This window comes from Vigna angularis, chromosome 3, assembly GCF_016808095.1.
Source record: "Vigna angularis cultivar LongXiaoDou No.4 chromosome 3, ASM1680809v1, whole genome shotgun sequence".
In the NCBI taxonomy this organism is placed as follows: domain Eukaryota; kingdom Viridiplantae; phylum Streptophyta; class Magnoliopsida; order Fabales; family Fabaceae; genus Vigna; species Vigna angularis.
In genome coordinates, this window is record NC_068972.1 from 1,409,488 (window position 1) to 1,424,216 (window position 14,729).

Consider the following 14,729-nt stretch of genomic DNA (forward strand, 5'->3'; position numbering starts at 1 on the left):
TCGTTTCAGATTCATGCAGCAAACTTAAATAGTAAAGTCAATCATAGCTTTACTTAGCTCAAATTGAAATGTTCATTCATAATATAAAAGTTACTAAGTTCCTGCTGATGACTACGAAGTGGAAACTTTGGAAAAAAATATATACAAGCTAGAAATGTAGTGCTAAGGCTTAAGGATGTTTGCATACAATGGTCAACATTGCAAAGATAAAATGACTGAGCAGTAACTAATGAGACCCTACGGTTCATAAACATATGCCACATTTCCTCTTAATAATTCCAAAGAAACGTGGTTCTGCTATTGGTTCACCGGATTAATTTTCTTTTATTTTTATTTTTTGTATTTTGCTATCTACTGTTTTATATCTCCAAGTGCACAAGCATACGCGGAGACCCTATAATCTACACTTATAGTGCGATTCCTTCTGCCATCTTTCTAATTTATCGTCTGATGAGCTATGAACAAGAATTTTCCAGAGACAAAATGAAGCAGTAAGGTGTAATGTTTATTGCCCGATCGAGAGCTAATAGTCTTCATCTCAGACCAAAGTATCCGTGCAGCGGCTATTGCTAATTTTTCCAACCGCAATAGGAGGAGCAGCTCGGATCATTAGACTCTGAAAAAATGCTATCATCTGAAATACAATGTGTAATGTGTTCAGTACATGACCAAGGAACGTTGGCAGAAACCAATTAACAAAATGATGATGAAAAGTTCAAGCAGTCAGCAGATGAACCATAAGTCAATGATTACAAAATCATATAATGCCACGAATACGATCATCTTACCATCGCTAGCCCAAGGCACATTAGACTGAAGCCAGGATAATAAAACGGAGCATTTTCTGACAGGAATAAGGCTGCATACGATGGATGGAGAAGTTTATCAGTTTTTGTTTTTTGTTTTCACATAATTCAGTAGTACCACATACAACCTTAATATTATACTTCTAAGTTTAGTAATACCTGTCAGTGGACTGAAAACTAACGGAGCAATGATGTTGGCGGAGGAACTAATTCCTGAAAGACATCCTTGAACCATTCCCTACATCACAGACTGATCAATTAGACTAAAAGAGAAAGGAAGAGATCAATTCTGTTGAATGCATATAAATGTGAAGTTTAGCAAAGTTGTTACTCATGGTTGTAGATTGAGTTTCAACAACTGAATTATTGTAGGAGTTTGCGTTCTCAGAAACTGAACTTTCTGAGAACATACTTAAGAAAATGAAGGAAACCCAAGTTCTTTTTTTCAGTTAGGGATACCTGTTCTGTAGGTCCAACTTGCTTCGATGCAATGCTGCATAACTGTGCCAGCCACGTTGTGAGAGATCAGAGAGTATTTCAAAGTAATAAAACAAAAACAAGTTGTTGAGGGTTTGACTGATATGTTAGCCACTTACACTTGGCCGCACAAAAACTGAGAATATAGAGCAACCTGCTAGAGCATAAGGAACCTGCATCGTTTTCAACAGTTTTTAAGGCTTGTTGGTTTCTAGAAGTGATAAGAGAACAACAAAGTGTTATAAGAAAATTACCCATGCTGACCATGCTATGCTGTAGACAAGGACCTGCATAGCACCAAACATTGAGAAGTGCCATAGTTAGCCTCAGTGTGCACATTTATACACTTTAGGTTAGGGTTGTGTGTGTGTGTCTATATATATATATATATACAGGAAATCTGGGGAAGAGTGAGCTTGAACTTACATTTATGCAGCCAATCAAGAGCCCTGTGGAGAGTAGTTTCTCCTCTCCTATAACAGGCACTAAAATGGGCATGAGAAATAGCTGCAAGTACACAAAACCAACCATATGGTCATTAGAGCAAGTAACTTTTCCAACGGAATTTTGGCAAACTGAAAGTATCGAGTTGTTTAAAGGACATGTTAAAATAACAGACAGCTAGCTAAGCTGTTCTAGGACTCGGCGTACTTGTGCAAGAGTAGCTCCAACCCCAGTAATCAACAACAAATCTGCAAACTGGTTCTTGTTGAATTGAAAGCGTGCCTTTAAATAATACTGCATGTAGTAAGAAATTTAATTAATTACTTTTTACAATGATTTTGTCCTTCCTCATCAAATAAAACTGATCTGCAATTGTTTAGGTGCTTTTAATCTAGTTCTCCAATCATAATTAAAGTTTCACATCAAGGCCTTCAATCCAAACCTTACAAAACTTTAATTCTCACAAACGCTTGAATAACCTCATCCCCGTTTGGTTCTATCCATAATCTCAACTAAAATCTTAATATCTCACCATCTTGACTATGTTTAGTATAGAAAGCAGTACTTTACCAGCAACACAGCCATCAAGCCACCGTCCACAAGACTATTGAAGAACGAAACAACTGCTGCTTGCGAGAACGTGGGACTGCAGAAATGTGAGATCAACAACTCCATCAAATTCGAAATATGTTGGTAGTAGGAAGGTAGCAGAAAGAGATTCTGTCCAATCTATATACCAAAATTAATGCAATCCCTTGCTTACCTACACTTGAGCAAGCAAATCAAATCCCCCAGAGAGGGCAGTTTCTTAAATGCTCCTGTTGCCCTTTTTCGTGATGAATCATCCTCAGCACATGTCTCCTCCACCTCTTTCAACAATGGCTGGCTCACACCACCACCAGGTACACTATCCTTAAGGAAAATTCTCATGTACACCAATGCAATCATTGACAAGACAGCAGCAACCTGAATAGTTAAACCAAATTGTATACGTTGGAAAACAAGAATAGGGTATGGTTTATTACCGTGATGGATGTAGGAACCATAACAGAAAGGAAAATGGAACCTGAAATGTCAAGGCAGTGGATAGGAAACGAGCTGCTAATGTTCCACCAACGAATGATGCTGATCCAACACCAGCAAGTATCCCAAATGCGGATGTTCGTTTCCCATCTGGAACCTTGTCTGCCTATACTCATAACATCAAAATGCCACACGTTAAATTTTTGTGCCATGGCTAGTATTATGTTGTCATCATTGATTTCACTGGCCAACAACCATTGTCTGTATGTACTGAGTGAATCTATGACTTGTTTGAATAAGAAAGTAAATTAAATTGAGCTTATTTTTAGAAACTCTTCCTGACTCTGAGGTGATTGAGTTAATTTTAGTTTAAGATGGAGATATGAGAAATACCACATATGCAAAAGCCAGGCAGTGGAAGGACCCTTCGCCTGCCATGGAAGCAAGAGTTTTCACAACATAGTACGCATAGAAGAATTTGGTCTCCCTGCTATATGCCAATATCACTGCAAATATATCACATTAATTCACAAAATTGTTATATTTGTAAAAGTACTGCATATTTTTTTTTTCTAAGACCGTAATCCATGTTTGATAACCATGTACAAATCATTTATGAAAGACTGTTTTGTTTGAATCAAGGTGGTTATCACGTCTTTGTTCTGAAGGGTAAGAAAACTGATGATTTCTAATAACTTTTGAAGCATTATTCAACAACAGTTAACATAGTTCAAAGTCACCAACCGAGGTTAGAAGAAATGTATTATAAATAAGAATATTCATTATAACGCAACGCAAGGGTATTTTTCACTTTATTCTTTAAATCATGTCGAATCAATAGCAAAGATTCAACAGTAATAAATGAACTTCTGCGTAGGAAAGAGTGAAAGAAAAACCATTACTTTATGATAAAAGTAAAAATAGAGGGTGTTTTACTTGTTCATTCCTTTTCCCAAACACACATCTCTCTGTGTCCAGTATGCAATCATAGCTATAACAACATCGTACTGCACGAATGTCCAACAGTAGTAAATAAAGTCAAATTTTGTAATTACTATTATCCTAAAACTTAACGGGTAAAAATGAAAAATAAGTTTAGTTATTTTTGTTAGGAAATGTTTTATTTATAATTTTTACCTAGTTAATAAACCAAAAATAGTACTATACAGTCATTTTTTTATTTTGAGAAGATTGGACATACTAATACTACATAGTAATTAATTGAATAAGAAGTAATTTAGTGAAAAAATTGAGATGACAAGTTACATGGATGTTGGTTTAGTGTTACAAAGTGAATGAAATGTTATCATAAAAAGGACTTATACGGTTATTGTTGGTCCGTTATCTTCATATGGATGCAGAGGAATAATCAATCATTAGGCTTCCCACTAAAGGACCAAGTGTATGAATTGGTCAACACTACAATCTTACCATGTTTTCTTTTCAAACTTCACTATAAGAAAATTATAATTTCATTCTTATTGAAAATATATTGACCAAATTTATATATTTTTAAAATTTGAATATAAAGGGATTATTATTATAATTAAAAGTTTGGTAAAATGAATAATAAAAGAATAGAGTAAAGTGACAAACCATAAGGAATGACTGATAGAGTGAGAGGAAGAGTGATCAAGGTTTTCCTGCCATATCTGTCGGACAAGTTTCCTATGAGTGGTGTCATCACCACTGACCCCACTCCAGACATCTGCATCATCAATCCATTTTCATTCATTTTTTTTCCTTTTTATTATTTATGCATCCAATTACCTTTTTTCACCTACACTCTAATAGTGCCTGCAGCTACTAATTAAATAAAAAATAAATTCTTAAAATATGCAAAATTTCAAAGGAAAGAAAAGTAACAGAGTTGATATTTATGTGTGTGTAAAGGCAAAGGCAGAACAATCTTATATTTTTCACACCCCTTTTCCTTACATTTAAAAAAAAATTAATTTCAGTGTGTATATTTTGTTCACTAGCTCTTGTAAAATTATACATCTACAAAATTTTCTTACTGTCATTTACTCACAAGTGTAAAATATCATACTACTAGTAGTTTTGTCAGTAAGAAAGTTTTAATTAGAACTCTCAACTTAACCCATGGATCAGTCTTCAATAAATTCCCTTTTAGAAGACTTCTAATTGAGAAGATAAAAAAAAAAAAGTCTCATCTCAAAGTTTTTTTTCAAAGAAGTTAGGTCAGAATTAAAATGAATTTGACACTATTATAAAATTTTAATTAATTTTTAAAAACAGTATCTTATCTAATTAAAGAACAATACGGATAAATCCCGGTGGAAGATAATAACGGAAAAATAACTAGTCCGTGAAAAAAAAATATATTTATATAACAAAACAAAAACAAGGTACATATATAATTGAAATTTTCCTTTCATAGCGTGAAGTGACTTTGACGTTTAACAACATTAGAAAAACTCGTATAACCGAAACATTGGTCAAAAAACATTAAACTATGTATTACTATTTTTTTAAAAATTTATTTATCAAGTGTTTGGTATCTGAAAACGGTGTCCTGTTAAAATAGTATGAACAGTCAAAACAGAACATTCTATCCTATCATAGAACAATTGTTGCTGCCCCTACGTGTATGTCTTCAACCGAACACCGCTCAGAAAAATATAAAATATACAGAAAGTCATATCAGATATTTCTAGATAATTTCTCTGCAAAAACTATGTAATCGATAAATGAAAAAGAAGAACATAATTTTGAAGTGTTTGAAGAAGAGAACAAAATTGAGAATTTGAAGAGAATGAAATGAAAATGAAGAGCATATATATAGAGAGAGTGTACTGACAGCTTGTTGGATACCAGAGAGGTAAATGGCAAGGGAGCACTGATCTTGACCAGGGCAAAGTGCAGCCATGGTAACATCTGTTATTGAAGGCATAGCTATGGTACCACCAAACCCAGTTAGAAATATCGTCACAAAAAGATGGCTCAAACCTGCTAAACCCTCCATCGCAAAACCTCTTCCAAGAAAATGGAAAACACAAACCCAAGACTTGAACTTTAGTTGTACTCAAGAATGTCGGATTCCAACACAAGTATATGTTGTTGTTATATACTTTGATGGGTGCGGTGTGTTCTGTCGAAATTGTAGGCTAGTGGAGTGCGAGAGAGTGAGTGTGAGAAGAAGATAGAGAAAAAGGGTAAGAGAAGAAAGAAGATTCCAAAGATTCTTTTGAGATATCAACACCAATTCAAAGAAAGCAAGCAAAGCAAAGGAAAGGAAAGCAAAAGGGTCACGAGACGTAGCTTCCAAGTTCCTCAAAGTGTTTAACGAAAGTTCATGATTTATCGAATTTTCCGTATTGCATTGGCATTTCTATAAATCCAATTAATATGCGATTGTGGGGAGCAAAATGAGAGCTTCGTGTAAACGTCACGTTTCCACTTCATTTTCAATTCTCTTATTATTTTACCATAACCGACCCTCTTTTCTTCTTTTCTTTAGTTTACTGCTGTTACTTCATTCCCTTTTTTTTTCACCATGTCTCCTTGATTTAGCCATAATTACAGACCCAACAACATGTGACATCTGCACTTTCCGAAAGCTGTTGAGTGTTGAAATTAATAACTTTAATTAATGAGTGTTGTAAGAGTTGAGTTAAGAGAGAGATGTAATTTTTGATTTCTGAATTGAAGTCCTTATCAGCAACATGTGCACGCATGAAAGAGGAAGGAATATCTCATAATAGTTTAACCTAACGATGACAAAAGTGTGAAATGATGTTAGCAGTTTCCTACAAGAAATGGTTAGATATGTAGAACGAAACCTTCCCTTCATTTTCTTCATTATGAATATATGGACAGCCTCTTAAATCTCAGTTAATTTAGTAACTGTGAGACTGAATTATTTGTAATTGAACTTAAATATATTCAAACAATTGGGTCCTTTTCTCCCTCTCAAAAGAGAAAGCAGATCATATTAATGTGTAAACAGAAAGACAAATATCACCAAACTTTTTCTTTTTCTTCTTTTTCTTTTTCAATTCTTTTAATTACGTCTCTTTGCTTATTACTTATTACATGTATGTTATATTGGGAAAAATAATGTTTTTGAAAAAAAAATTGCATTTTTACCTGCCATCATTCTACGTGTCTAAATGTGAATCTAAGTTCTACATTAAATAGAAATGAGAAATAAGAAAAAGGAGTGGATAGAAATGAGAAATAAGAAAAAGGAGTGGATAAAAATATACAATAAAAAATAAGAAAAGAAAGTGGATCATTCTACGTCTAAACGTGAATCTAAGTTTTACGTTGTATAGAAATGAGAAATAATATAGAAATAAGAAATAAATCTAAATGTGAATCTAAGTTCTACATTATATAGAAATAAGAAACAAGAAAAGAGAGTGAAGAAAAATGTACAGTAAAAAATAAGAAAAGAAAGTGGATTATTCTATGTCTAAACCTTAATCTAAGTTCTACGTTGTATAAAAATGAAAAATAATATAGAAACGAGAAATAAAAAAAGAGAGTAGATAAAAATGTACAATGAAAAATAAGAAGAGAGTAAATAAAAATAAGAAAGTAGAAAGTAAAAACGCACTGAGCCATTTCCTTAAGATTTTATATATACCACAAAGTTACGATTAATTTGAAGTTATATATTACACCTAGAGTTGTATTTAATACAGGTATATTTTTGTTGGATCTGAAATCTCTTTATTAGTAGGTTTTTTGCACTTTAATAAAGAAGGATGTACTTTTGTTTTTGGGCTGAAAGGGGTTGAATGGGAAATAGTGGAACTGAGAATAACACTTTTGTCAATGGCCCAACCAACGACAAACTCAACTCACCTAATCCTATAATGTAAGAAGAAGAAAAAAAGAAGATAAATATGAGGGTAAAGAAAATAAATTTGGGCAGCTAAAGACAAAAAAAAAAGAAAATTACACATGTATTGGTGCTTTAGAATTTTGTTTATCATTAAATTTTTTAATGTCATATTAAAATTTATTTAATGATTTTAAAATATTAGAATTTTTATGCAGGAATTGGGTTAGGCTGTTTTTCAAGTAATATTACAAGAAATACTTTTACTGACTCCTATTAAAGCTATTTTTAACTATTATTGACCATAACTATTTCAGCGAATATCAAGTCATGTTTTTTTTTTCTCAACATCGTTGAATGTGGTTTTAAAGTTGATAAAGATATCAAAACAATAAAATTGTATAAAAGAAGAAATATAAATGTAAATGCAATTATGACAAAATTCAAATTCATACCTTTTAAGTAAAATTTAAAATTATATAAATTTAAATAATAAAATTTTTATCATAAATTTTTAAAAGTTTAATTTATTTTGAAATTTCATATTATTGTGTTATTGCTTCTTTTTGAAAAAATAAAGACTGATGAGTGATCTTATCTTTCCCATTTGGTATGTATCTTTGATTGATATGAAAGATTAGATTTTGAGAATGAAAGTGTAAACTGAATTCGTCTTCTTCTTTCACTCACTTGTCTGTCTCTCATTAAGGTGCAACTACAACACAAACTTCAAGCATTCTGAAAATTGATTGAGAACGAGTTTTATTATTTACATTCAATTTATTATTCTTTATTTATTTTCTTATATACATATCTTGTTATTCTTTACCTACGGATTCTTTAGGATTTCTTTTAACTTTTCATAACTTAAGTTCTTGTTTGGTTTGGTTTTTTATATATGAAAATATAAATGTGAGTCTAAATTGAAGAGATATGAAAAGATTGATAGACTTTATTGTTAAAGTGTTGGATTAGAAATGATATTAATTGAATATTTGTAGGAATTGTTTGGAAAAGTGGTTGATTTAGATTATTTGTGCAGTGAGTTTGAGATATTTGGCAGTAGAGAAAATGTCTTAAGCTCATAAATGCAGCGCAAGAGTCCGTGTTGTATTATTGAGGTACGTGAAATGGAAGAAGATATTATTATAGCTTCTTTTCATATGTTGCCACTTTTCTCCCCAAACATGCAATCCATTATCCTCTTTCATTTACTCAAAAAATACAGATATTTTCCTCTGCACTTTTTTAGAGACCGTACTTCATCAATAAAACAAAAACAATTTTCCAAACATAAATGGACAAGTTTAAAGTCCAAACTTTAAATAAATAAAATGTCAAGAAAAAGTAAAACTAAATCATACGTCAAGTATAAAATAGACATTGTCTGATTGCTAATTTTTATTTTGTAATTGTCGTGATGAAAATAAATAAATCAAAGCAAATATTTAGAAGAAAAGAAACACCACATATTACGTGGTCAAAAGTTATGACTACGTGACCATTTCTACATTTTAATACTTTATAATTTGAGATATAAAAGCATTTTCTTTTCTTGTGTAATAAATAAGAATATTATTAAAAAAAGAGAGATTAATTAGCGATAAGATTTTATTTGAGAATATTTAAAATTCATTACAAAATATATTTTATTCTGAGCGAATTCTGTGTTAAAAATATCAAATACAGATCAGAACTATATAAAAATTACCAACTTAAATGATAAAGATTGTACTAGAGAAAATGAAGCTTTAGACAACTGTTGCACCAACTTAAGAAGCTTCCATTCTTAGAAAATATTGTTTCTCAGTTCTCAGATTTCAAAAGTATTAATGACAGTAACCATAATTACTTGTTGTGAGGTGTACCACAGACTATTCACAGAAAAATTTGATGTTGACTTCAACCACCACAACATAAACACAACAAATTTTACTACCATTCTTCTAGCTACTCTGTATTAGGCTGCGCAGAGAAAAATCTAGAAAGCATTCCTACAGAATTCAACCTAACTATATTATTCAAACGGAGTTAGCCATTAAATAGCATTAATGACAGCTACAAGAGATGCATATTTTTTCTGCACAAACCATACAAATATGTTAATGGAACCAAATAAAAAAGAGCTCCATAACAAACCTCAAGCAGTCAACGAAACATGGGTGGAAAGATTCTACAGAATTATAAAGTGAACAAACACACTTTAATTATCAGACAAGTTTTATGAGATACTATATTGTTAGGACAGATTTTGGTCTAAATAAGTGTTCTTTTTTTAAAACATAAAGTAATATAGTTAGCGTTATGAGAGTTACTATGTTACTAGTTTTCATACAAGGAGATGAAACGGATTCTGTGTTACATTACATGTTACATGGGTTTTATGAAGAGACAATGATAATGTCTAAATTTTTGTATAGTTTGTAGATAAGATAACACGCTTACTTAACCTGAAAAGTTTCCACTCCATGCAAACGTGTCATTTTCATTGTAGTTGGCCCAACATTAAGTGCCACAAACTTTATAGAGCTAGCATGTGAGCGGTTGAAAATAAATGCATATAAAATGGCACCTCCTCTGCATATTTTACTCATTGACCATGCTTTGTAATTTAATACAGCACGGAATGCCAGATAACAAGACCAATACTTTTATTATTTTAGTTCGTGGATGATCTCTATATATAGAAGGTTGGCTTGAGAGAGAAAGATATTGTGATTAAGGTTGAAAGATTTGGAAGAATGGAGTTGAAGGGTGTGTTGTTGAAGGGTTGGAGTGAAAAGAAGAAGAAGAGAGTGTTGGAAGGCATGGTTGGTGGAAAGGGAAAAGGAGTGGTTTCATGCAGAGAGGAAGGTGGAGGGGTTGTGAGGATGAAGATTGTGGTGAGAAAGAGCGAGTTAAAGGAGGTGCTTCAAATTATGACTGCTGTCAATCCAACATTTTCGTTGGAATCTTCTGTGTCTTGTGTTGAACAACGATTGAAGCTGTTATGGAAGACAAAGTATGTTTCCACAACCAAGAGGAATCGCCACGCGTGCTGGACTCCTGTGCTACAAAGCATCCCTGAGTAGAGATTAGTTTAACTTTGTCTGTGGATTACTGTCGCAAATTACATTCATATGTAGGAAGCTTAATCATCACAGATTTTCTCTTTTTGTGACATCATGTTATCCATAGCATCTGTCATTTCTCTCTCTAGTTGCAGAGTTTTGAATGTACACATAACATTTACCCAACACTGTTTTTCTAGTTCTCATTATTGGCTTTGTAACCGGAGCCTCTTTTGCAATTAAAATAAATGAATATGTATGGTAAATAGATTAAATGTTATTATTTTATTAGTTCGTATATTTAAAATCAACCAATCACAAACTATCAGATAGAACATTGTAAAATGAAAGATTAAATGCTTATTTCGTCCCGTATTAAGAGATGAATTTCTGTTTAGTATCTAGTTTTCGAAACGAAGACATTAAATTCTTCTGTGGGGATGTGTAGTTGGTCTGTGATTGTTAAAGAAGGGTAGTGTGAGATGTTGGGTTCTTGGGGTTGGTTTACAGAGATGAGAAAATAAAGTAGAAGAGGGGAACTAGATGGTTACGAAGGGAGGTTGCAGAAGAGATGAGTGGATGGAGTGGAGTGAGGATTTCTAGTGGGAGTTTAATAAGCGAGAGAGTGTTTTTATTAAAACAGATTGGAGATGGTCTCTGTATGTGGGCACTTCTTTCCATGGGTGTTACGTGAATAAGTTAGTTTAGTGATTAGTCATCATTACAGTAATCTCCGAAAATTATCTTTATTTCACTGTTTCATCCAAAAATTATCTTTATTATAATATGATATAAACTAGAGTCATACTAGTTTAATAATGCATTATCATTTTTAAAAATTTAAATTTAAATTATATCAGTTTAAGACCCCTTTTTTAAATGAAATCAAATCAAGTTGTTACAATTTTTTTATGTTAAAAATATATCATTGGATAATTTTAAAACAAAATTTCACCATTTTGTACCTTTGTCTTGTGACTACAATTCCAAAGGCTAACTAATGTTTTTCTGTCTTGTGTGCTTCTTCTTTTTTTCACACAAGTTATTTCTCTTTCGAGCTAAAGGCCTGGCTCTTTTGTTATTATAAATTGAACAATAAAGAGACAAGCAAGTAGGATTTGTGGAGTTAGCTTAGGAAGTGGATAGGATATGGAAGATCTGCTTTTTGTCCTTTCATTTCCAAACGCAACACTGTCATGTGCAGAGGAAAAGAAAATGACTGAAATCAAATCTCTCTATTAAAAAACGCGATCCATGATAGTGGCCGTTGAGGCACATGAAAGACACATAATAGAACTCGAAAGTGATCCTAACTACACAGATGAATATATTAGGAAGCAGGTTGTCTTTAGTTTCAGCCCTTCATGAGAAATGCGACAACCTTTTGATGAGGACTATGCCAACTAGGCCAATGAATATGCCTGAAATTCCAGGTGGCAAAGTCCAAATGGAGGGATCAGAAACAATGAGATGATGATACCTTCGTAACACAAGAATGTGCAGTTCTAATGATTTCACAATCGGACATTCCAACGTTTCTTCTGCAAAGGCATCGCCTTTCTTGGCTTTTCTGCGAACCCATCAAACATCTAAGAATACAAGAACTTTTTCTGATCCTCTCAACCACTTTAGCTCTCTGATGGAAAAGGTATAACCAGAATAACGGTTTCTGAAACAAGCCTGAAGAGGAAAGTGGAAAGAAAGGAAGAAATCAAGCATGGGCAGCCCAAAGAAAGTGTCACCATCAACAAGAAGCCCAAAGAAAAACTCAAGAACTCTCCATGATCTCTTTGTGCAGGAGAGTCCTCACTTCACCATCCCATCTTCTTCTCCCACTTCAGGAAATGAAGATCTTCTCTCCACTATTTCTTATTGCACCTTTGTTTTCACTTTCACCGACCCTTCAGAATCTCCGGCACAAAGAGACTCAAAGAGGCTTCAACTCGCAAGACTCGTCTCGATATTGAAGTCTTCCAAGAAACCAGTGCATGGAAAAGTTTTGGTGGCTCTAGCGGCCATGATATCTGCCAACCTCTTCAGGCCACTCCCTCCTCCTTCCAGCCCTTCTGCCATCACGGATTTGCCTGAAGAAGAATACCCCGTTTCTATATTTTCTCCTCTGTGGTCACATCTCCAAATAGTTTACGAGATGCTTCTTAAGCTTGTTAACAGCACAGACCAGAAGATACTGAGAGAGTGCATCGATCATTCTTTCCTCCGCAACCTGTTAGCACTTTTCCAGTCAGAAGATCCGAGGGAACGTGAGACCTTGAAAAATGTGTACCACAAGATATATTCCAAGTTCATTTCTGATCGTTCCTTCATGAGGAAATCAATGACCGAGGTGCTCTTGAACTACGTTTTTGAGACAGAGAAGCATCCGGGTATTGCAGACTTGCTTGAGATATGGGGAACCATAATCAATGGGTTTACCGTGCCGCTCAAGGAAGAACACAAACTGTTCCTGATGAGAGTGCTCATTCCTCTACATAAGACCAAGGGGATGCAAGTGTACCATAGGCAATTGGCTTATTGCGTGTCACAGTTTGTGCAGAAGGAGCCTATGCTTGGAGGGGTTGTTGTCAGAGGGATTTTGAGGTACTGGCCTGTCACAAACTGTCAAAAAGAAATTTTGCTAATTGGGGAGTTGGAAGATTTGGTTGAGAATTTAGACCCTGACCAGTATCGTAAGTTGGCCTTGCCCTTGTGTACCCAGATTACCAAATGCATAAACAGTTGGAATTCTCAGGTAAATCTGTTACTACTGCTACTAATCCTCACAAGAAGATTGAATACACTGAAATATACTGAAACCTATAAAATCATACTAGATTGTCATTGAATAAGATGAGACGTAATACTTAATTATAAACCTTCATGGTTTCCTCTGCTGATTCAAGTACAAGAAATTCCCTTTGTCAGCTCCATGAATTTCGCATTTGATAAACAGATTTTTTTTAATTTATTTATGATGCATAATTTTGTGTTAGGTAGCGGAGCGTGCACTGTATATGTGGAACAATGAGCAGTTCGTGAAAATGGCAATGATAGGAACAGTGGAAGTGTTTAATGTGATTGTGGAAGGCATGGAAAAGAACCTGAAGTGGCATTGGAGCAAGAGCGTTAGACAACTAACGGAAAGTGTGAAGGTGATGCTGGAAGAAATGGATCCAGATCTGTATTCAAAGGGTCTCATGGACATGGAAGCTAAAGAATCAATGGCACATCTAGAAGATATCAAAAGAAAAAAGAAATGGGAAAGAATAGAATGGGAAGCTGCCAAGAATCAGTTTTTCAACCCACAACGTTATATACGTGTCTCCTACTGATCATTAATGTATGCAAATTTGTGCTGGCATTGGTAATGCCAACTTTCCTTGGGTAGAACAATAATTGCAAGACCAAAATTGTTTAAAAGTTGCTTAGTTGTAACAATGCCAAATATGAATACTTCAAACCAGAAATTGGCAGGTGTGGTTTGAGATATTCAATGGAAGGCAAATAACAATTAAAAGCGTCCAAAATATAAAGAAACAGAGACATAATAAACCCAGATGAACAACAGCTGAGTGTATTATGTATTTCTACAGTATACTACATTAATATAAAAATATTATCATATTATACTAAATTATTAGTCGGTTCAAGAAGTGTATGTTTAATAACTTTGATGAGTAAATTTGTAAAAAGTTAAAGACAAAACAAAAATTGCTTGCTGCCTAACAGGAGCCAGGAACCCAACACGGAGTATATACTGTTAGAATTATTCTTTATCCAATATTAACATAGCATTATTATTTTTAAATTTAATTGTGTATTATAACACTTTAAAAATAATTTAAATATTATATCACTTAAATTATGACAAAAAGTATTTATCTTCTAGTAAAAAATCATACCAATAACGAGAAAAACTCCTTTCATCTAATTGGAGAAAGAAATACTCAAACAGATAGTATTTCTGTCAGGGTGATGAGGAAAAAAGACATATACTGATGGAGACGCATATTACGGTGGACCTTCCCACCGGGGAAACTTATATTTGTATAAATCTCTTTATTTTAAAACCAACGAAATTATTTCTTTTTTTTTTTTTAATCTTTCCCAATTTACCTACGG

At 33.4% G+C, this 14,729-nt stretch overlaps 2 protein-coding genes across 2 annotated transcripts; one reads left to right on the plus strand and one right to left on the minus strand.

Moving 5' to 3' along the window:
• Nucleotides 1-48: 48 nt before the first annotated feature.
• LOC108326639 (uncharacterized) lies at nucleotides 49-6,153 on the minus strand. The gene is made up of 14 exons (XM_017560243.2): nucleotides 5,572-6,153; nucleotides 4,347-4,458; nucleotides 3,144-3,256; nucleotides 2,794-2,916; nucleotides 2,491-2,693; nucleotides 2,298-2,373; nucleotides 1,935-2,021; nucleotides 1,710-1,790; nucleotides 1,538-1,570; nucleotides 1,403-1,456; nucleotides 1,266-1,307; nucleotides 966-1,044; nucleotides 789-859; nucleotides 49-634 (listed from the first exon to the last, which is right to left on the minus strand). The coding sequence occupies exons 1-14, from the start codon at nucleotides 5,734-5,736 to the stop codon at nucleotides 539-541; spliced, it is 1,335 nt and encodes a 444-aa protein (XP_017415732.1). The 5' UTR covers nucleotides 5,737-6,153; the 3' UTR covers nucleotides 49-538.
• A 5,595-nt stretch (nucleotides 6,154-11,748) lies between these two features.
• On the plus strand, nucleotides 11,749-14,144 carry LOC108325629 (serine/threonine protein phosphatase 2A 57 kDa regulatory subunit B' beta isoform). The gene is made up of 2 exons (XM_017558720.2): nucleotides 11,749-13,359; nucleotides 13,601-14,144. Exons 1-2 carry the CDS (start codon nucleotides 12,328-12,330, stop codon nucleotides 13,937-13,939), a joined length of 1,371 nt encoding a protein of 456 aa, XP_017414209.1. The 5' UTR covers nucleotides 11,749-12,327; the 3' UTR covers nucleotides 13,940-14,144.
• Nucleotides 14,145-14,729: the final 585 nt, after the last annotated feature.